Raw genomic sequence first — 16920 nt, 5'->3', positions numbered from 1 at the left:
GCTTTACTTTTAGGCTTTTGTCACTCACTCTCAATCTCTTTACTGTTCTTTCTAAATTTCACTAAATGATAGACTACAGAGGTTATTGGAATTGGTGCATTAAAACGTTTACATCAAAGGCTCTAATGGGCCTTATGCTATCTTTCGCTATTTATAGTCAGGCAGAGCATGAGCCATTCTTCCACACTGCATGGAATAGAATGGACGTCCTGCAAAAGGGCCCCGGGCTGGCTGTATATGTGCCTGTTTCGTTCCACAAAATGGAGGACATCCTTGGTCTAATGATTCCAAGTAAAGCCAACTTGTCTGTGGCAGCTGATTTGAAAGATGGAGAACCAGGGGGTAATAGTTTTCTCCTGAAATTTCATACGTCTTCATTTTCTATTCTGCAGACAGTTGGGTCTACATGCTCTGGTTTGCTGTACATTTTCACAACAGACAGACCCAAAGCCATTGGATGTCAGAGGTTTACTGTATGCCAACTTCTAACCTACATAATTGTCATGCCAAATAAAGGCAGTTTGTTTTAATTAATTATTCCCCTTCCTCTAGTGAGACTGTCCTGTGAACTGCACGTTATAAACTAGGCTAATATGTAGCCCAGTTATGTACACTACATGACCAAAAGTATATGGACACCTGCGCGTTGAATATCTTGTTGCAAAATCATGGTCATTAATATGGAGTTGGTACCCAGTTTGCTGCTATAACAGCCTCCACTCTTCTGGGAAGGCTTTCCACTAGATGTCGGAAAATTGCTGTGGGGGACTTGCTATCATTCACCAACAAGAGCATTAGTGATGTTGGGCACTGATGATGGGGGATTTAAGTTTGGCTCGCAGTCGGCGTTCCAATTGATCCCACCGATCTCGACCAACCATTTCCTCGCTTTGTGCACGGTGGCATTGTCATGCTGAAACAGGAAAGGGCCTTCCCCAAACTGTTGCCACAAAGTTGGAAGCACAGAATCAAGAATGTCATTGTATGCTGTAGTGTTAAGATTTGCCTTCACTGGAACTTAGGGGCCTAGCCCGAACTATGAAAAACACCCCCAGACCGTTTTTCCTCTTCCACCAAACTTTACAGTTGGCACTGCATAGGGGTAGGTGGCGTTCTCCTGGCATCCGCCTAACCCAGATTCGTCCGTCAGAATGCAAGATGGTGAAGCGTGATTCATCACTCCAGAGAATGTGTTTCCACTGCTCCAGAGTCCAATGGCGGCAAGCTTTACACCACTCCAGCCAACACTTGGCATTGCGCATGGTGATCTTAGCCTTGTGGGTGGCTGCTCGGCCATGGAAACCCATTTCTTGACGCTCCCAACGAACAGTTCTTGTGCTGACGTTGCTCATAGAGGCAGTTTGGAACACCATAGTGAATGTTGCAACTGAGGACCGACAATTTTTACGCACTTCCGCACTCGGCGGTCCCGTTCTGTGAGATTGTGTGGCCTACCACTTTGTGGCTTGAGCTGTTGTTTCGCCTTGACATTTCCACTTCACAATAACAGCACTTACAGTTAACTGGGGTAGCTTTAGCAGGGCAGAAATTTGACAAACTAACTTGTTGGAAAGGTGGCATCCTATGATGGTGCCACGTTGAAAGTCACCTGAGCTCTTCAGTAAGGGTAGTAGAATGACGGGTTTTTTAGCTATGGAGATTGCATGGATATGTGCTTGATTATATATACCTGTCAGCAACTGGTGTGGCTGAAATGGACAAATCCACTAATTTGAAAGGTTGTCCACATACTTTTGTGTGTATATATAGTGTTTTTTTCCTACCTCCATCAGCTGCCTGACACCAATGCTAGGTCTGAATGAGGGGCGCTAGCTGGAACTGGAGCAGGAGGAGCAGCTGTCCTGGGCCCCAGACAGAGCCTGCATGGCCAGGCAGCTTCATTACAAAGCTGGTTTTGTCTCTGGCTCTCTTTGGGAACCACCACCAGACCCACAGAAAGGATGTGTTCATCAGTCGGGTCTCAAATGCTGAATAATCAACTAGCCCTGTTCCGGAAATACAACTTTCTATCTCTTTCTGTGAGCCTTTTTCTTCTTCTTCTTTGCAAAGTAGTTTTTCACCCATTCAAACCTCTCACAATAAGACAATCAAGCACAGTCTATTTCGTCTTTTCTGAAGGCCCAAGCCAATTTCTTGCATTGAATTACAGTTTTGAAACGCTGACTTTTTTTTGGGGCCTACCTCATCTCTGTCCCTTCTGTTTATTATTTTGGTTTTCAAACTGTTTGCCTTGTAGGTATGTTTTTGTGACACTGTTTGTCTCCGAACCAGTCGCCACAGCCTGTTTGATGCAGCTAGCCCAGATGACATACAGTACCTCACTGAATGGGTGACCTTTTCATTTTGGAGCTTTTGACAGAAGCGGGTTGCAGGCGCTCTAAGAACTGAAATGCCATATCACAGCCCCGTGCTGCACGATGTGGCTCTTCTGGATTCAAATGCCTGCAGCCAATCACAGCAGCAGAGGCAAGGTGGCAGTGATTGTTGTCTGGGGCTAGTGCCAGGTTTAGATCTTACTGTTAAGCTCAGTGGTAGCTCGGGGGTTTAGATCTTACTGTTAAGCTCAGTGGTAGCTCGGGTGTTTAGATCTTACTGTTAAGCTCAGTGGTAGCTCGGGGGTTTAGATCTTACTGTTAAGCTCAGTGGAAGCTCGGGGGTTTAAACCTTACTGTTAAGCTCAGTGGAAGCTCGGGGGTTTAGATCTTACTGTTAAGCTCGGGGGTTTAGACCTTACTGTTAAGCTCAGTGGTAGCTCGGGGGTTTAGATCTTACTGTTAAGCTCGGGGGTTTAGACCTTACTGTTAAGCTCAGTGGTAGCTCGGGGGTTCAGATCTTACTGTTAAGCTCAGTGGTAGCTCGGGGGTTTAGATCTTACTGTTAAGCTCAGTGGTAGCTCGGGTTTCAGACCTTACTGTTAAGCTCAGTGGTAGCTCGGGGGTTTAGATCTTACTGTTAAGCTCAGTGGTAGCTCGGGGGTTTAGATCTTACTGTTAAGCTCAGTGGTAGCTCGGGGGTTTAGATCTTACTGTTAAGCTCAGTGGTAGCTCGGGGGTTTAGATTGACTTGGCCAACCAGCTGAATGACCTTTTTGAAGTCTTATCTAACTGTCAATATGTGGGTGGGACAGTCAAGGGAAGGGTGACATCATTTTATATGCTCACTAGGGATGTAAATATCGCTGCCGACTAACCCACCCTCGTTAACCTGTCAACAAACGGTAGATTTCTTTCAACAGAAACTAGCCTACTATGTATGCATACAAGGAAGGACATTTTTCATTAAGAGCTTAATGGACACATGCAACAATAGCAAGCCTATCGTCTTACAGTCAAAAGGCTATAGCCTATTATTGAACACGCAACTCCTGTAATGAAGCAGCTATTAAATAAATCGTCATTTTCCATCTTTTGCCAAAATGTAATTTGTTGGAAAACAGTTGTAAACAGCTCGCCTATTGCGAGCACTTCCATATGTGACACAGATTACAATCTCAGTTAGAAACTAAGGGGCTTTCACACCAAATTGGTTTGGTGCGTTTTTTCCCAAACTGGTGCGTTTACCCCCTTAGTTTGTTTACTTACTTAGGTCGGTCAGTTTGGACTGCTGTGGACTTTATCCGTACTAAACAATGCACCATGGTTCTCTCTAAAAGGGTTATTTCGGTCTGATTCAATTTGTAAGTTGGTACGGTTTGCTGCAGGTGAGAGTGCAGTCCGGACCAAACGCAGAAAAAGAACCAGAGTCACGCATTATTGGTTGTTTGACATCGTAACTTGACATCTCTGAAACATTTATGTGAGTAGCAGCGCATTTCTGAACACGTCGGATGCAGGTTTGGGGAGACGAGGGCTATACCGGGGATCCAGGGCTACTGAATATAGACTATTCAGGATGCAGTTAGTGGCTGTTCTCCAACATGTTGGAATACCAAAGCAAAAGTAATATGAAGATTTGGACACACAAGTGATGCGTCAGGATACTCATAAATGGATTTAACGTGAGCATATTTGTCAAATAAACGTATGACTTGCATGGAGAAGTGGTTTTGTTGTGCAATGTGAAACCAACCAGACCAAATGGGGGAAAAAATACAATGTAACAAATACTGACTCAAACTGTGAGAACTCCCTTAGACATTTTTGGGAATCTACTAGGATTTGTTGGTAATATGACTGCAATTGTGCCTTAGGCTTGTGGACAAAAAAGTTTATATAAAAACCAATAGAACAGTAGAGAAATTATGGTTAGTGGCATGAGGAAGTCGTTCAAAAAATTTTTGCATCCAATTTTGTTTTGGATTACTTTGAAGTAAGCTAAGACATGCCTCCATTATTTGAAGTAAAGTAAAACGTTTAGGTTTCAAACAATTATACTACCTGACGCTCACGTTGCAAGGTGATTGGTGACGCATTGGTAGCCTGCCTACCACTGACTATAGCCTATGCACTCGATTGGCAAGCGAGCTTGAATTACGAGTTGGGATTGAGAAATAAAAATAGTAGCTCTTTTTTTAATAGTAGCCATCTCAAAAACGTTCGAAAACCACACGTTACAGTCCAGTACCAGCTTTTTGAGGTTACAGAGGTTCAACAGAGGTTACAGAGGTTCAACAGAGGTTACCCATTAACATCCCTAATTCTCACCTTGCACTGGAATGAAAGCTAGTAGATGCCTGTTCTCACTTAAATTTTTACAGGAGGACCCTTCTCAAAATGGGCAATGTGGTGGTGCTGCTGCTGGCTGCTATGTTACACTAAACATTTCAAAATGGCTGATCCTTCAGTTGTGGATGCAATGGCTTAGGCTATTTCACCCAATCACATTGTTCTATTTCAAATCTTACTGCCAACGCCCCCCTCCTTCTGGCTCTCAACATTTCTTAATTAATTGCTTATGATAAACCCTGGTACTAGTCCCAATTGCACTAAAAGCATTGAAATAGGAGGGAGGCGAAATACATGCTTGGGGGTAATGGCTTGCTGCAGCACTACAATCTCCCTGAACGTCATTGACGGAGTGTTTGTGGGAACTCAGTCCTCTTCTCAATACCCACGAAGTGGCAGTGGTTCTTCCTCCCCAGCCAAGCCCATCTTCAGCATCCGGTGTCTTCATGGTGCTCCCCCAGCCACTGAACAATTTGCCATTGTCTCATGCTGGTCTCAGATGTGCACAGCTTTGTATGGTTGATCCAGACTGTATCTAGTTGTCCTACGTCTCAGTTAGTTGTTGGATTTGCAGTGTTTTCATATTACCACCATCCATTTAAAATAAAAAATAATTTAAAAAAAAAATTGCCTACAACTACACAGGCCATGACCTCCCAGTCCCATTGTGGTGGTAGGCTGAAGTTGTATGCTATTTCTATACCCCTGAAAAGCCTCTTCCTGCACTGACTGACTCCACAATGGGATTCTCAGATCAGTCTGATCTCTTTTTTGGCTCCAGACCAGCTGGCACTGAGAGATGGGATGGAGAGCCCTCCGGTGCGTCTGAGAAGAGAAAATGATAGCGATAAAAACAAAACCTGAAGAATTCATTAAGTTCTCCCTTGGTGCGTGGTATGTGGGGGAGGATTCCCTCTGCTGGGCTGTATAGAATGGCCATATATAGACCTAGTTAGCCAGCCACTCTGTCTGTCAGGCCTGCAGGGCTGGTGGTGCCCTGCCGCTCTAATCCCTATGATGTGCCAACCTCTCTTAAACGTCATGCCTCTTTCTCTTCCCTCACCGCCCACCGGCTTCTGCTCTGCAGTCCATGTCAGCCCAATCTACAGGGATGCTGGGAGAATATACCCACAGTCCCGTGGTGCTGGCAGCTCCTGTGACCTCACTCTTTTGCACTCCATTGCTTTCCTTCCCCCTCTCTCCCTTCTCTTGCCCCCTTCTCTCTTTTTACCTGTGGGTAAACCATTTTACTTCTCCTGCTTGCTCATAACCTCAAATCATCCCCCTACCGGTCTCTCTCCCCCACTCTTTCGCTCTCTCGCCCATGTCTGCTTTGCCAGGGGAAGGACTTGGCAGGTTTGTGTGGACCCAGGGTGAGGGGACTGCTGCAGCTTTAAATAGCTTGGCCCAGTTCTGTGATTGTAAGGTGCCACTGAGGGTCACTGGTTCCAACACTCTGTTTGACACGTTGCCATGTCTCTGTGACAGAGGCCACATGTAACCCCCCCCTGCAGGTACAGAGGAAAGGTCATAGGTCATGAGCAGCATCAAACCCTCTGTGGCAGTAACGCTGTATAGGACCCATACTGGGCTAGCTTCCATATTGTGTTTGGGCTATAGCCTTTATCCTGTTAGGGACAGATGTTCCGCTAGCGGAACTCCTCGCCAATATCCAATGATAGAGCGTGGCGCGAATTACAAACACCTCAAAAATCCCAAATCTTAAATTTTTCAAACATATGACTATTTTACACCATTTTAAAGACAATAATCTCCTTTATCTAACCACATTGTCCGATTTCAAAAAGGCTTTACAACGAAAGCAAAACATTAGATTATGTCAGGAGAGTACCCAGCCAGAAATAATCACACACCCCTTTTTCAAGCTAGCATATAATGTCACAAAAACCAAAACCACAGCTAAATGCAGCACTAACCTTTGATGATCTTCATCAGATGACACTCCTAGGACATTATGTTATACAATACATGCATGTTTTGTTCAATCAAGTTCATATTTATATCAAAAACCAGCTTTTTACATTAGCATGTGACGTTCAGAACTAGCATACCCCCCGCAAACTTCCGGCGAATTTACTAACAATTTACTAAATTACTCACGATAAACGTTCACAAAAAGCATAACAATTATTTTAAGAATTATAGATACAGAACTCCTCTATGCACTCGATATGTCCGATTTTAAAATAGCTTTTTGGTGAAAGCACATTTTGCAATATTCTAAGTAGATAGCCCGGCATCACAGGGCTAGCTATTTAGACACCCAGCAAGTTTAGCCTTCACCAAACTCCGATTTACTATTAGAAAAGTTTGATTACCTTTGGTGTTCTTCGTCAGAATGCACTCCCAGGACTTCTACTTCAATAACAAATGTTGGTTTGGTCCAAAATAATCCATAGTTATGTTCCAACAGCGGCGTTTTGTTCGTGCGTTCAAGACACTATCCGAATGGTAAATAAGGGTCACGCGCACGGCGCATTTCGTGACAAAAAAATTCTAAATATTTCATTACCGTACTTCGAAGCATGTCAACCGCTGTTTAAAATCAATTTTTATGCCATTTTTTTCGTAAAAAAGCGATAATATTCCGACCAGGAATCTGCAATTAGGTAAACAGACGAAAGAAAATAAAGCATGGGGTCGACTCGGGCACGCGCCTAAGCCTATTGTCCTCTGATCGGCCACTTGGCAAAGGCGATAATGTGTTTCAGCCAGAGGCTGCCTCGATATCGTTCAGCTTTTTCCCGGGCTCTGAGAGCCTATGGGAGCCGTAGGAAGTGTCACGTTATAGCAAAGATCCTCAGTCTTCAATAAACAGAGCCAAGATGAAACACAACTTGTCAGACAGGCCACTTCCTGCATGGAATCTTCTCAGGTTTTTGCCTGCCATATGAGTTCTGTTATACTCACAGACACCATTCAAACAGTTTTAGAAACTTTAGGGTGTTTTCTATCCAAAGCCAATAATTATATGCATATTCTAGTTACTGGGCAGGAGTAGTAACCAGATTAAATCGGGTACGTTTTTTTATCCGGCCGTGTCAATACTGCCCCCTAGCCCTAACAGGTTAAATCGGGTACGTTTTTTTATCCGGCCGTATAAATACTGCCCCCTATCCTAAACAGGTTATACTGGCTTTGCTTTAACATTTCATCTGTCCTAAAATGGCATCAGAAACTTGTAGTTGAGATTTGAATTTCCTCACTTTAAGCTGTCTTTAATATTGGAGACTTAAGGATGAAGATCATTCAACAGAGTTTTATTTTTCCACGAATGAAAGGCAAACTTCCCAGGACCTAAACCCATGACATCACCATAGAGCAAGGTTTCTAAACTCGGTCCTGAGGCCCCCCCCCCCTTGGTGCAGGTTTTGGTTTTTGCCCAAGCACTACACAGCTGATTCAAATAATCAAAGCTTGATGATGAGCTGGTTATTTGAATCAGCTGTCTAGTGCTTGGGAAAAACCAAAACATGCAGGAGGGGGAGAGGGGCAGGACTGAGTTTAGAAACCCTGCCATTAAAGGATGTAGATGGGCTAAACAAAGGAGAACTGCCGGTGACGGATGATGCAACACTGACGCAAGCCCACCTGTCTGCCTCCTAATCGTCTAGACATCCCCAGTCTCTGCCCCTCCCTGTCTTTTCCTCCTCATCATCTCTCCTCTCTGTACCACTTGAGTTTTTGGTTCGATTATTTAGAAATAATCACTGTTTTCGGTGTAATATGTTTTGGGTGGACATCAAATGCGCTTTGCATTATGTGGGTTGAATGATGTAACACAGAATACAATTTCATGACATTTGTTTTATTTGTCATGAAATTGTATTGTTTTATTTGTTTTATTCCAAGTCATCTCATCTCTGAGAAGGCATACTTTTATGACTGCTTAGTATTAACTATCAATCTCTTAGATCATGTATTTTCAGAGATTCTTCTCTCCATCTCAGTGCCTAAAAAGACCGGACTAGTAGGAGCGCAATGGATTATGGTCATTGTAGTTAATTAACTTTGTCTCCCCTAAACTACAGTACCAGTCCAAAGTTTTGGAAGGCCTACTCAATAAAGGATTTTTCTTTTTTACTATTTTCTACATTGTAGAATAATAGTGAAGGCATCAAAACTATGAAATAACACATGGAATCATGTAGTAACCAAAAAAGTGTTTAACAAATCAAAATATATTTTATATTTGAGATTCTTCAAAGTAACCACCCTTTGCCTTGATGACTGCTTTGCACAACCTTGGCATTCTCTTAACCAATTTCATGAGGTAGTCACCTGGAAGGCTTTTACAACAGTCTTGAAGGAGTTCCCACATGCTGAGCACTTGTTGGCTGCTTTTCCTTCACTCTGCTGTCAACTCATCTCAAACCATCTCAATTGGTTGAGATCGGGTGATTGTGGAGGCCAGGTCATCTGATGCAGCACTCCGTCACACTCCTTCTTGGTCAAATAGCCTTTACACAGCTTGGAGGGTCATTTTCCTGTTGAAAAACAAAGGAGAGTCCCACTAAGCGCAGACCAGATGGGATATCGCTGCAGAATTGTATTTTATTTTTTACCTTTATTTAACTAGGCAAGTTAGTTAAGAAGCAAAGCACCATCATACCACCACTGCCATTCTTCATGGTTGGAACCACACATGCGGAGATCATCCGTTCACCTACTCTGCGTCTCACAAAGACACGGCGGTTGGAACCAAAAATCTCATTCGAACTCTCAGAAGGACAGATTTCCCCTGGTCTAATGTCCACTGCTCGTGTTTCTTGGCCCAAGCAAGTCTCTTCTTCTTATTGGTGACCTTTTTAGTAGTGGTTTCTTTGCAGCAATTCAACCATGAAGGCCTGATTTCACACAGTCTCCTCTGAACAGTTGAGATTGATCTGTCTGTTACAAGAACTTTGTGAAGCTTTTATTTGGGCTGCAATCTGAGGTGCAGATAATTGCTCATTTCTGAGGCTGGTAACTGTAATGAACTTATCCTCTGCAGCAGAGGTAACTCTGGGTCTTCCTTTCCTGTTCCGGGGTGTGAACGATGCTGAATGGGTGTAGACAAAGCACTCCAGCAGGTACCAAAACATTCAAAGGCCATTTTCTCGAAAGTGAAGTTACAAGCTTATCAATTTTCAAAGCAGAAGTACTTTCCCATTGTTCCTCATATGCCGTGTATGATATACCACTGTGTATCTCTGTGCCTCAGCTTTGTGCCACTACAATTTCAAATGTTGCTACATAAGGTCGAATCAAGGCGGTCAGTCACATATGGACTTGATATTTTCCAAATAGCCCTATCTTCTGTATACCCCCTACCCTGTCACAACAACTGATTGGCTCAAATGCATTAAGAAGGAAAGAAATTCCCCAAATTAACTTTTAAAAGGCACACCAGTTAATTGAAATGTATTCCAGGTGACTACCTCATGAAGCTGGTTAAGAGAATGCCAAGAGTGTGCAAAGCTGTCAAGGCAAAGGGTGGCTACTTTGAAGAATGTAAAATATATTTTGATTTGTTTAACACTTTTTTTGGTTACTACATGATTCCATATGTGTTATTTCATAGTTTTGATGTCTTTACTATTATTCTACAATGTAGAACATAGTACAAATAAAGAAAAACCCTTGAATGAGTAGGTGTGTCCAAACTTTTGACTGGTACTGTATGTAGAATATTTGCCCCCACTACATGGCACATTCAGGCTAGATCTGATTTATCTCCAGAGAAACCGCATTGAGCTCAAAAAAATAAATAAATGGAACTCAAATAATTGAACTGACGTCAGTTAATTAATTGTTTAAAAAGAGAAAAAATAATTGTCATTTTGGTTAATCGCTCTGCACTATCTCCCAGGACAAACTGTGTATTGCTGGGAGGGCTCGGCACGATAAAGGCTGGCTGGCTGGCTAACCCAGTAGGAGGAGTTGGGGGTAGCATCGGAGCGAAGCGGCGGGGATGATGCTGGCCCGGGGTCCATTTCGGCTCCTTGTTATATCCACTAGGCCATTTGGTGTACCCAGATCCTCCCAGTCCGCTAATAGTTTTTTTCGGTCAGATCTGTTAAACCCCAAAGTGTTATGGGCGAGGGACCAAAATGGAACCAGTATGAAGAAAAGTTAAAGATCCTCTTGAACATTCATTCTCCTATAAACAGATCTATATTTAGGTAACACCTGTAGGTGTGGGTAGCTTTGGAAACATGTCTCTGTGAGGTGCTCCAAGCAGCAGTGTTGAGCTCTAGTACACAGGCCTGTTAATGTGCGCTATGCAGCAGGAAGCTAACCGGCCTGCTCAGTTAAATGGTGCTAGCTGTGGGTTAACCACTATTTATAGCCTAGCCTTCCACAGTTGGTGGAGGCACAATTGTAGGTTAGTATGCTGGGAATGGGAGTGGAGGGCCATAGGCAGTAGGCATGTCTCAGTGGGTTAACCCCATGGTGTCTGCACAGACTGTAGTCTAGCTCCTATTACCCTCTCGGGTACAAAATGATCACAGATTGCCCCTTTCATCTCTGATCTAGCAAGGTAGTATTGGTATTTGGTACTACGCTGGACACCTTAGCTTCAATTGAGTCTATCCCTCTGGGACCAATCAGCTGGTCTGGTGTTGAACGTGTCACCCACTCTGTGTCAGGGGCCGAGGTCTCACCCTGTTTCACAGAGGCCATGTCTAGACTTGACAGTTGATGCCGCTTTTTCGTGTTCTGATCATAGTGTTCTGATCATAGTGTTCTGATCATAGTGTTCTGATCATGGAATTCTGAACGCGTCATGCGTCTACATAGAAATGTCTACCGTGTCCAGATTCCCTTTTCCTGCGCTGTATTCAAATGTCAGAATGCTTTCAATAAACGGTGGGATAGGCAAAATATAACACAACATCTGATGGCTGTAGATAATTACTGTAGCTAACTAGCCAGATAACCTCTGTAGCTAGCAAGCAACACTAAAGGCATTGCAAACAGATTAGCGTAACTGTAGGGTCAGACCTTGTCTGACGGTGACTACTAGGTGCGTCTGGTAATGTCTACACTTACATGCGACTGCTGCGATCAGAATACAAAGATGGCATTGAAAAGATGGTCTAGACGCACCAAAAGTGGCTTTGGTCTGATTGTGTTCAGATTTGTCTTGACCACCTCAGTCTGGACACGTTCAGGCTACCTGAAGTGCATACAGTGGGCGACGTCACCTGTACTCCTCCCAAAAAATCTTGTGTTTTGGGACTGAGGCACCTTTTCATTATAACGGTGGAGGAAATACATTCCTAGCATGTGAGGAATATGTTTCCTGGCCTCATAAAAGCTAGCCACCTAGCTAATATTTAGAAAAACTATTTTTTTGGTTTGGCTTCAGGTAGGCTGATCTGACCATGTGCTCACACTTTGTGTGTGTCTTCCCTACACACACACAGTCCGCTGCAGCTCCTTTTGTCTCTTCTCCCCCCTGCTCTAGCCCTTGCTCTAATGGCTGTCACAAGACCCACACAGCCCCTGGGCTGTCCACACCACTGCCTGAACACAACTCTGCTTTGTGTGTGTGTAAGTGTACGTGATGAGCGACCCGTTGAGCCACCTCGTTATCACACAGGGGCGAGACACAAAAGCCCCTCGCGGACGAGACGGCGTTCCCATCCGGGGCTGCAGCCCAGTCTGAGATTCAACAGGCTTTCCTTTCGGTGTCCCGTTTCTCACGTAGCACCTCGTCGGTTCAATCCGCAAACGAGCAGGTGAAGTAGACCACACTTTGAGTCTATTGAACACAACTCAAGTTTTTATGGCTGATACTCGCCTCTTCCATTGAGACCACAGCCCTTTCTCTCCAAGTGCTGAAGGAAAACAACATGTTTTCTGTTGGAGTGTTTCTTCAGAGGCCGGTACTGTAGCAGCTGCACTGTGATCAATAGCAGCTGCATTATTGACTGGTCTCTCCTCTCACAGCCCGCCCAGCTTTGGCTGGCTTCTCTACTGGCCTAAAGTGGCTCCACTCCTTCAGTCTCTCGCGGACTCTGTCACGTGTGGCTCTATATCCGATGGGAGAATGCACAGACATCTACATACTGTACCATGGAGTAAACCACCACCTCTCCCCCATCTCTTTCCTCCTGCCTTTGTCTGTTCTGTTCCCCCCCCCCATCCGTAGTGTGTTCTGGTAAGAGGTAGAGGCAGCAGTGGGTCAGTTATCTGGTATGTGTAGTAGATACAGTACAGACAGGGTCTGTTAGTGAGGTAGGGTCAGCAGTGGGTCAGTTACCTGGTATGTGTAGTAGATACAGTATAGTACACACTGTCTGGGCCGTCTCGTGCTGCTGCTCACTAGACCATCTCTCTCACCACTGCTCATCTGGTTTGTGTTGAGAGGCAACAATATGCGTTGCTGATCTGTGTGTTTATGATTTCTGTGTGTGTGTGTGTGTGTGTGTGTGTGTGTGTGTGTGTGTGCGTGAGGCATTGCCTGCGTAGCCTAGCCTATAGATTGCCTGCCCTAAGGTGGATTAGCTCGTCACCCAACGCCTGTACCCCCCTCTACCCTCCCCCTCTCTCCATGCTCAAATGTCACCTTACATCTTCATCTGACCCCTCCCCCCTGGTGCTATTAGCCCCCCATTACCAGCCAGCTCACCTCCCTTTACACTGCCTCTGATGTGCTAGCTAGGCTATATGCTTTAGCAGTGTGTGGCATAATAACATGGATGGATGGCAGTAACAACATGGATGAATGACCATCCGTTAGCTCACAACAAACTCGATTGCTCTATCGTATTACCATGTAGGATGACATAAAGTGATTTCAGCATTCTGTCATTCCTCTGGGAAGCTCCGCCTCTAGTGGGAGTCGGCTTATGTGTTGCCAGGGAATCGTTGACTTGAGAAGGAAGGAATGGGAACGCGTGGGATTTGCTTCTGGTTTTACTGGATGAATGTAGAAGGACAGAGGAGAGGGTTTCAGTGCTGTGTGGAGAGACTGTGTTGAATGGCCTACTAGCTAATAGTGTGTCAGTGTGATCTGTCTTCCTCTGGTTGTAGTCTAAGGAGTGGGGAGGTTGTATGTACGCCTGCTGAGCTCCAGTCTTTAGAGTTGGACAGAGGCCAGCACATCTGGCTGTGGTTAGGGGCTTTATGAAGTGTCTGGAAGCTGCCTGCTCAGTGATTAACCCCCCCCCGCTTCAGGTTACCTCTCTAGGGCCACCGTATCAGACCAGGGGCCCACTAAAGACCCCTGACTCAGTCAGCTCCTTCCCTGCCTGCTGTGTCCAGACAAGGCCCCTGTAGCTCAGCTCCAGCAGGTTGGGATTGGAGGATGAGGCGTGAGGTGAGGTGACTGTTTGTGTTGTGTGATAGTGGAGGGGAGTTTAGGACTGGTATGGGAGAGGGGACTGGCTGGAGCAATGTGGGCCCTCCTGAAGCCTTATCTCACACCGATTGGTTGATCGATCATCCTCCACTTCCTGTCTATAGCCTACATTCCTTCCTGCTTTATTTTCTAGTCCAGCCCGCCCCATGACCTGAATCTGAGACATGAGAAATCAGTGGGCACAAAAATACATTCACGTCACGGGTAGTGAATTGGCCTACATATCCAACAATGTTACGTAGATTCCTCTTCATTTTCTCGATAAAACCGACATTTTCTTCCAAAGATTGTCACCCAAGCGTCATGCTTAAGGACTGCGTTCTCTGGGCTCACGGAGTTGGGGGGGGGCCGCAGGGGGTGAAAACTGAACCTCTCCAATGCACCTGTGACCTTTCACCTCGACCAAAGGCTTGCCTGTCTCGACGGGGACTCGAGTGATAAGTAATGTCACTGATGTTTTTATAGACAGTGGCCCCGGGATCAAAGTTGAGAGGATTTTAAGTCCAGAGAGTAAAGGCATGGAGGCTTTCGTCTCATCCGTAGCTGGAGAGAATAAGTTGCTCGGCTTTTGTAATTAACCATGCGTATTTTCAATTGACTGTGGATTGTTCACTCATAATAGGCGACGGTCCAGAGATGGTCGTCAAGTGTGTGTGTGTGTGTGTGTGTGTGTGTGTGCGTTGTGTTCAGATAGACAGCTGCTTCTATCATCAAAAACAACACTGCTGTGGCCGTTATCATACACACTGCAGCCCCACAGTAGTGGAAATCCCCATTTTGGTTTCTATCCGGATAATTATTAGCAGCTTTTATCTGTTTTGAGGGGTTTGAGACTGAGGGAGAGTAAGAGACTATTTCTGTCTCTGCTGAGAGGGAGAGAGGAGAACTGTGGGAATGTTTGTTCAGCCCAGAGATTGTAGCCCCAGTCCATGTCTGTCTGTTTGGATGCTGGTGGTTGTTCTGTATCTATGCTAGGCTTAACCAGCCACGTGACGGTACACAGTGGACTGAATCAAAGTGATGATGGTTGTCTATGGAAACAACTCTTACGGTTGGTCAGCTGTAGGCTATAGGCCACTATGTACATAGCTAAGATGGGATTTACTGTAAGAAGGCATGTTTTGCAAGTTCAAGTTGCACACACACACTTATTAACCCTAACCCAGCTGATCAGTGTATTACTGTTGACCTCGTGATGACTGACCTGCTATCTTCTCCTTTTCTCTTCGTCTCTACAGGGGAGACATGTCAAAACTGGACAGCTGGCCGCCATCAAGGTCATGGACGTCACAGAGGTAAAGAAGTTCAGACTAACTGTAACAACCCACCCCCCCACCGTGTGTGTGTATTGTTCAAGGAGGATGTTACATGGCCGGGTCAATTGGTGAAACAGTGTAGTCCTGAGCTGAGATGACCTTTCACATTTCAAACTGCCTGCTCTGCCTGTTTTATTTGTCAACCAGGTCTCTCAGATCAGCTGACCATTGTCTTATTTGGGCCTCAGATTAAAGGATAACTGGCCTCACGTCAGGTGGTTTTGCGGGGATATTACATTGAGATTGACGCAAAGAGCCTTAACCAGGGTTGTTGAAAGTGTCTTCGCCTATTCAAAAATCGAATTAATATAAATGTTTATTTCTGTGAGGAAGTAAATACTTTGAAAATGCTACCTTCAATTGGTGGAAGTACAAGCTCTTGGTGTATTTTAGCCGTGTGTGTGTACACACACACACACACACACACACACACACTATAAATACAAAAGTATGTGGATTCGGCTATTTCAGTGTATAAAATTGAGCACACAGCCATGCAATCTCCATAGACAAAAATTGGCAGTAGAATGGGCTTATTGAAGAGCCTAGTGACTTTCAACCGTCATAGGATGCCACCTTTCCAACAAGTCAGTTTGTCAAATGTCTGCCCTGCTAGAGCTGCCCCGGTCAACTGTTAGTGCTGTTATTGTGAAGTGGAAACGTCTAGGAGCAACAACGACTCAGCCGCAAAGCAGTAAGCCACACAAGCTCACAGAACGGGACTGCTGAAGCATGTAAAAATCATTGGTCCTCGGTTGCAACATTCACTACTGAGTTCCAAACTCCCTCTGGAAGCAACTTCATCACAAGAACTGTTCGCCGGGAGCTTCATGAAATGGGTTTAAATTGCTGAGCAGCCGCACACAAGCCTAAGATCACCATGTGCAATGCCAAGCATTGGCTGGAGTGGTGTAAAGCTTGCCGCCATTGGACTCTGGAGCAGTGGAAACACATTCTCTGGAGTGATGAATCACGCTTCACCATCTTGCATTCTGACGGACGAATCTGGGTTTGGTGGATGCCAGGAGAACGCTACCTACCCCAATGCAGTGCCAACTGTAAAGTTTGGTGGAGGAGGAATAATGGACTGGGGCTGATTTTCATGGTTTGAACTAGGCCCCTTAGTTTCAGTGAAGGGAAATCTTAACACTATAGCATACAATGACATTCTTGATTCTGTGCTTCTCACTTTGTGGCAACAGTTTGGGGAAGGCCCTTTCCTGTTTCAACATGACAATGCCACCGTCCACAAAGCGAGGTCCAAACATAAATGGTTTGTTGAGATTGGTGTGGAAGAACTTGACTGGCCTGCACAGAGCCCTGACCTCAACCCCATCAAACACCTTTGGGATGAATTTGAACGGCCACTGAGTCAGGCCTAATCGCCCAACATCTGTGCACAACCTCACTAATGCTCTTGTGGCTGAATGGAAGCCAAGTCCCTGCAGCAATGTTCCAACATCTAGTAGAAAGCCTTCCCAGTGTGGAGGTTGTTATAGCTGCAAAGGGGGGACCAACTCCATATTAATGCAATGATTTTGGAATG

The 16920-nt window shown here is 45.0% G+C and overlaps 1 protein-coding gene across 13 annotated transcripts in view; it reads left to right on the top strand.

Moving 5' to 3' along the window:
* The window catches only part of LOC115196134 (mitogen-activated protein kinase kinase kinase kinase 4), a 47330-nt gene that overhangs the window by 2095 nt on the left and 28315 nt on the right, over positions 1-16920 (top strand). For all 13 annotated transcript variants that reach the window (XM_029756740.1, XM_029756731.1, XM_029756742.1 and 10 more), the window contains exon 3: positions 15297-15353. In XM_029756740.1, the coding sequence (XP_029612600.1) occupies positions 15297-15353 (57 nt within the window). The remainder of the gene's footprint in view (positions 1-15296; positions 15354-16920) is intronic.

Source organism: Salmo trutta, chromosome 6 (genome assembly GCF_901001165.1).
Source record: "Salmo trutta chromosome 6, fSalTru1.1, whole genome shotgun sequence".
Taxonomy (NCBI): Eukaryota; Metazoa; Chordata; class Actinopteri; order Salmoniformes; family Salmonidae; genus Salmo; species Salmo trutta.
The sequence above is the reverse complement of the archived record's forward strand: the minus strand, read 5'-3'. Positions and strand labels throughout refer to the sequence as shown.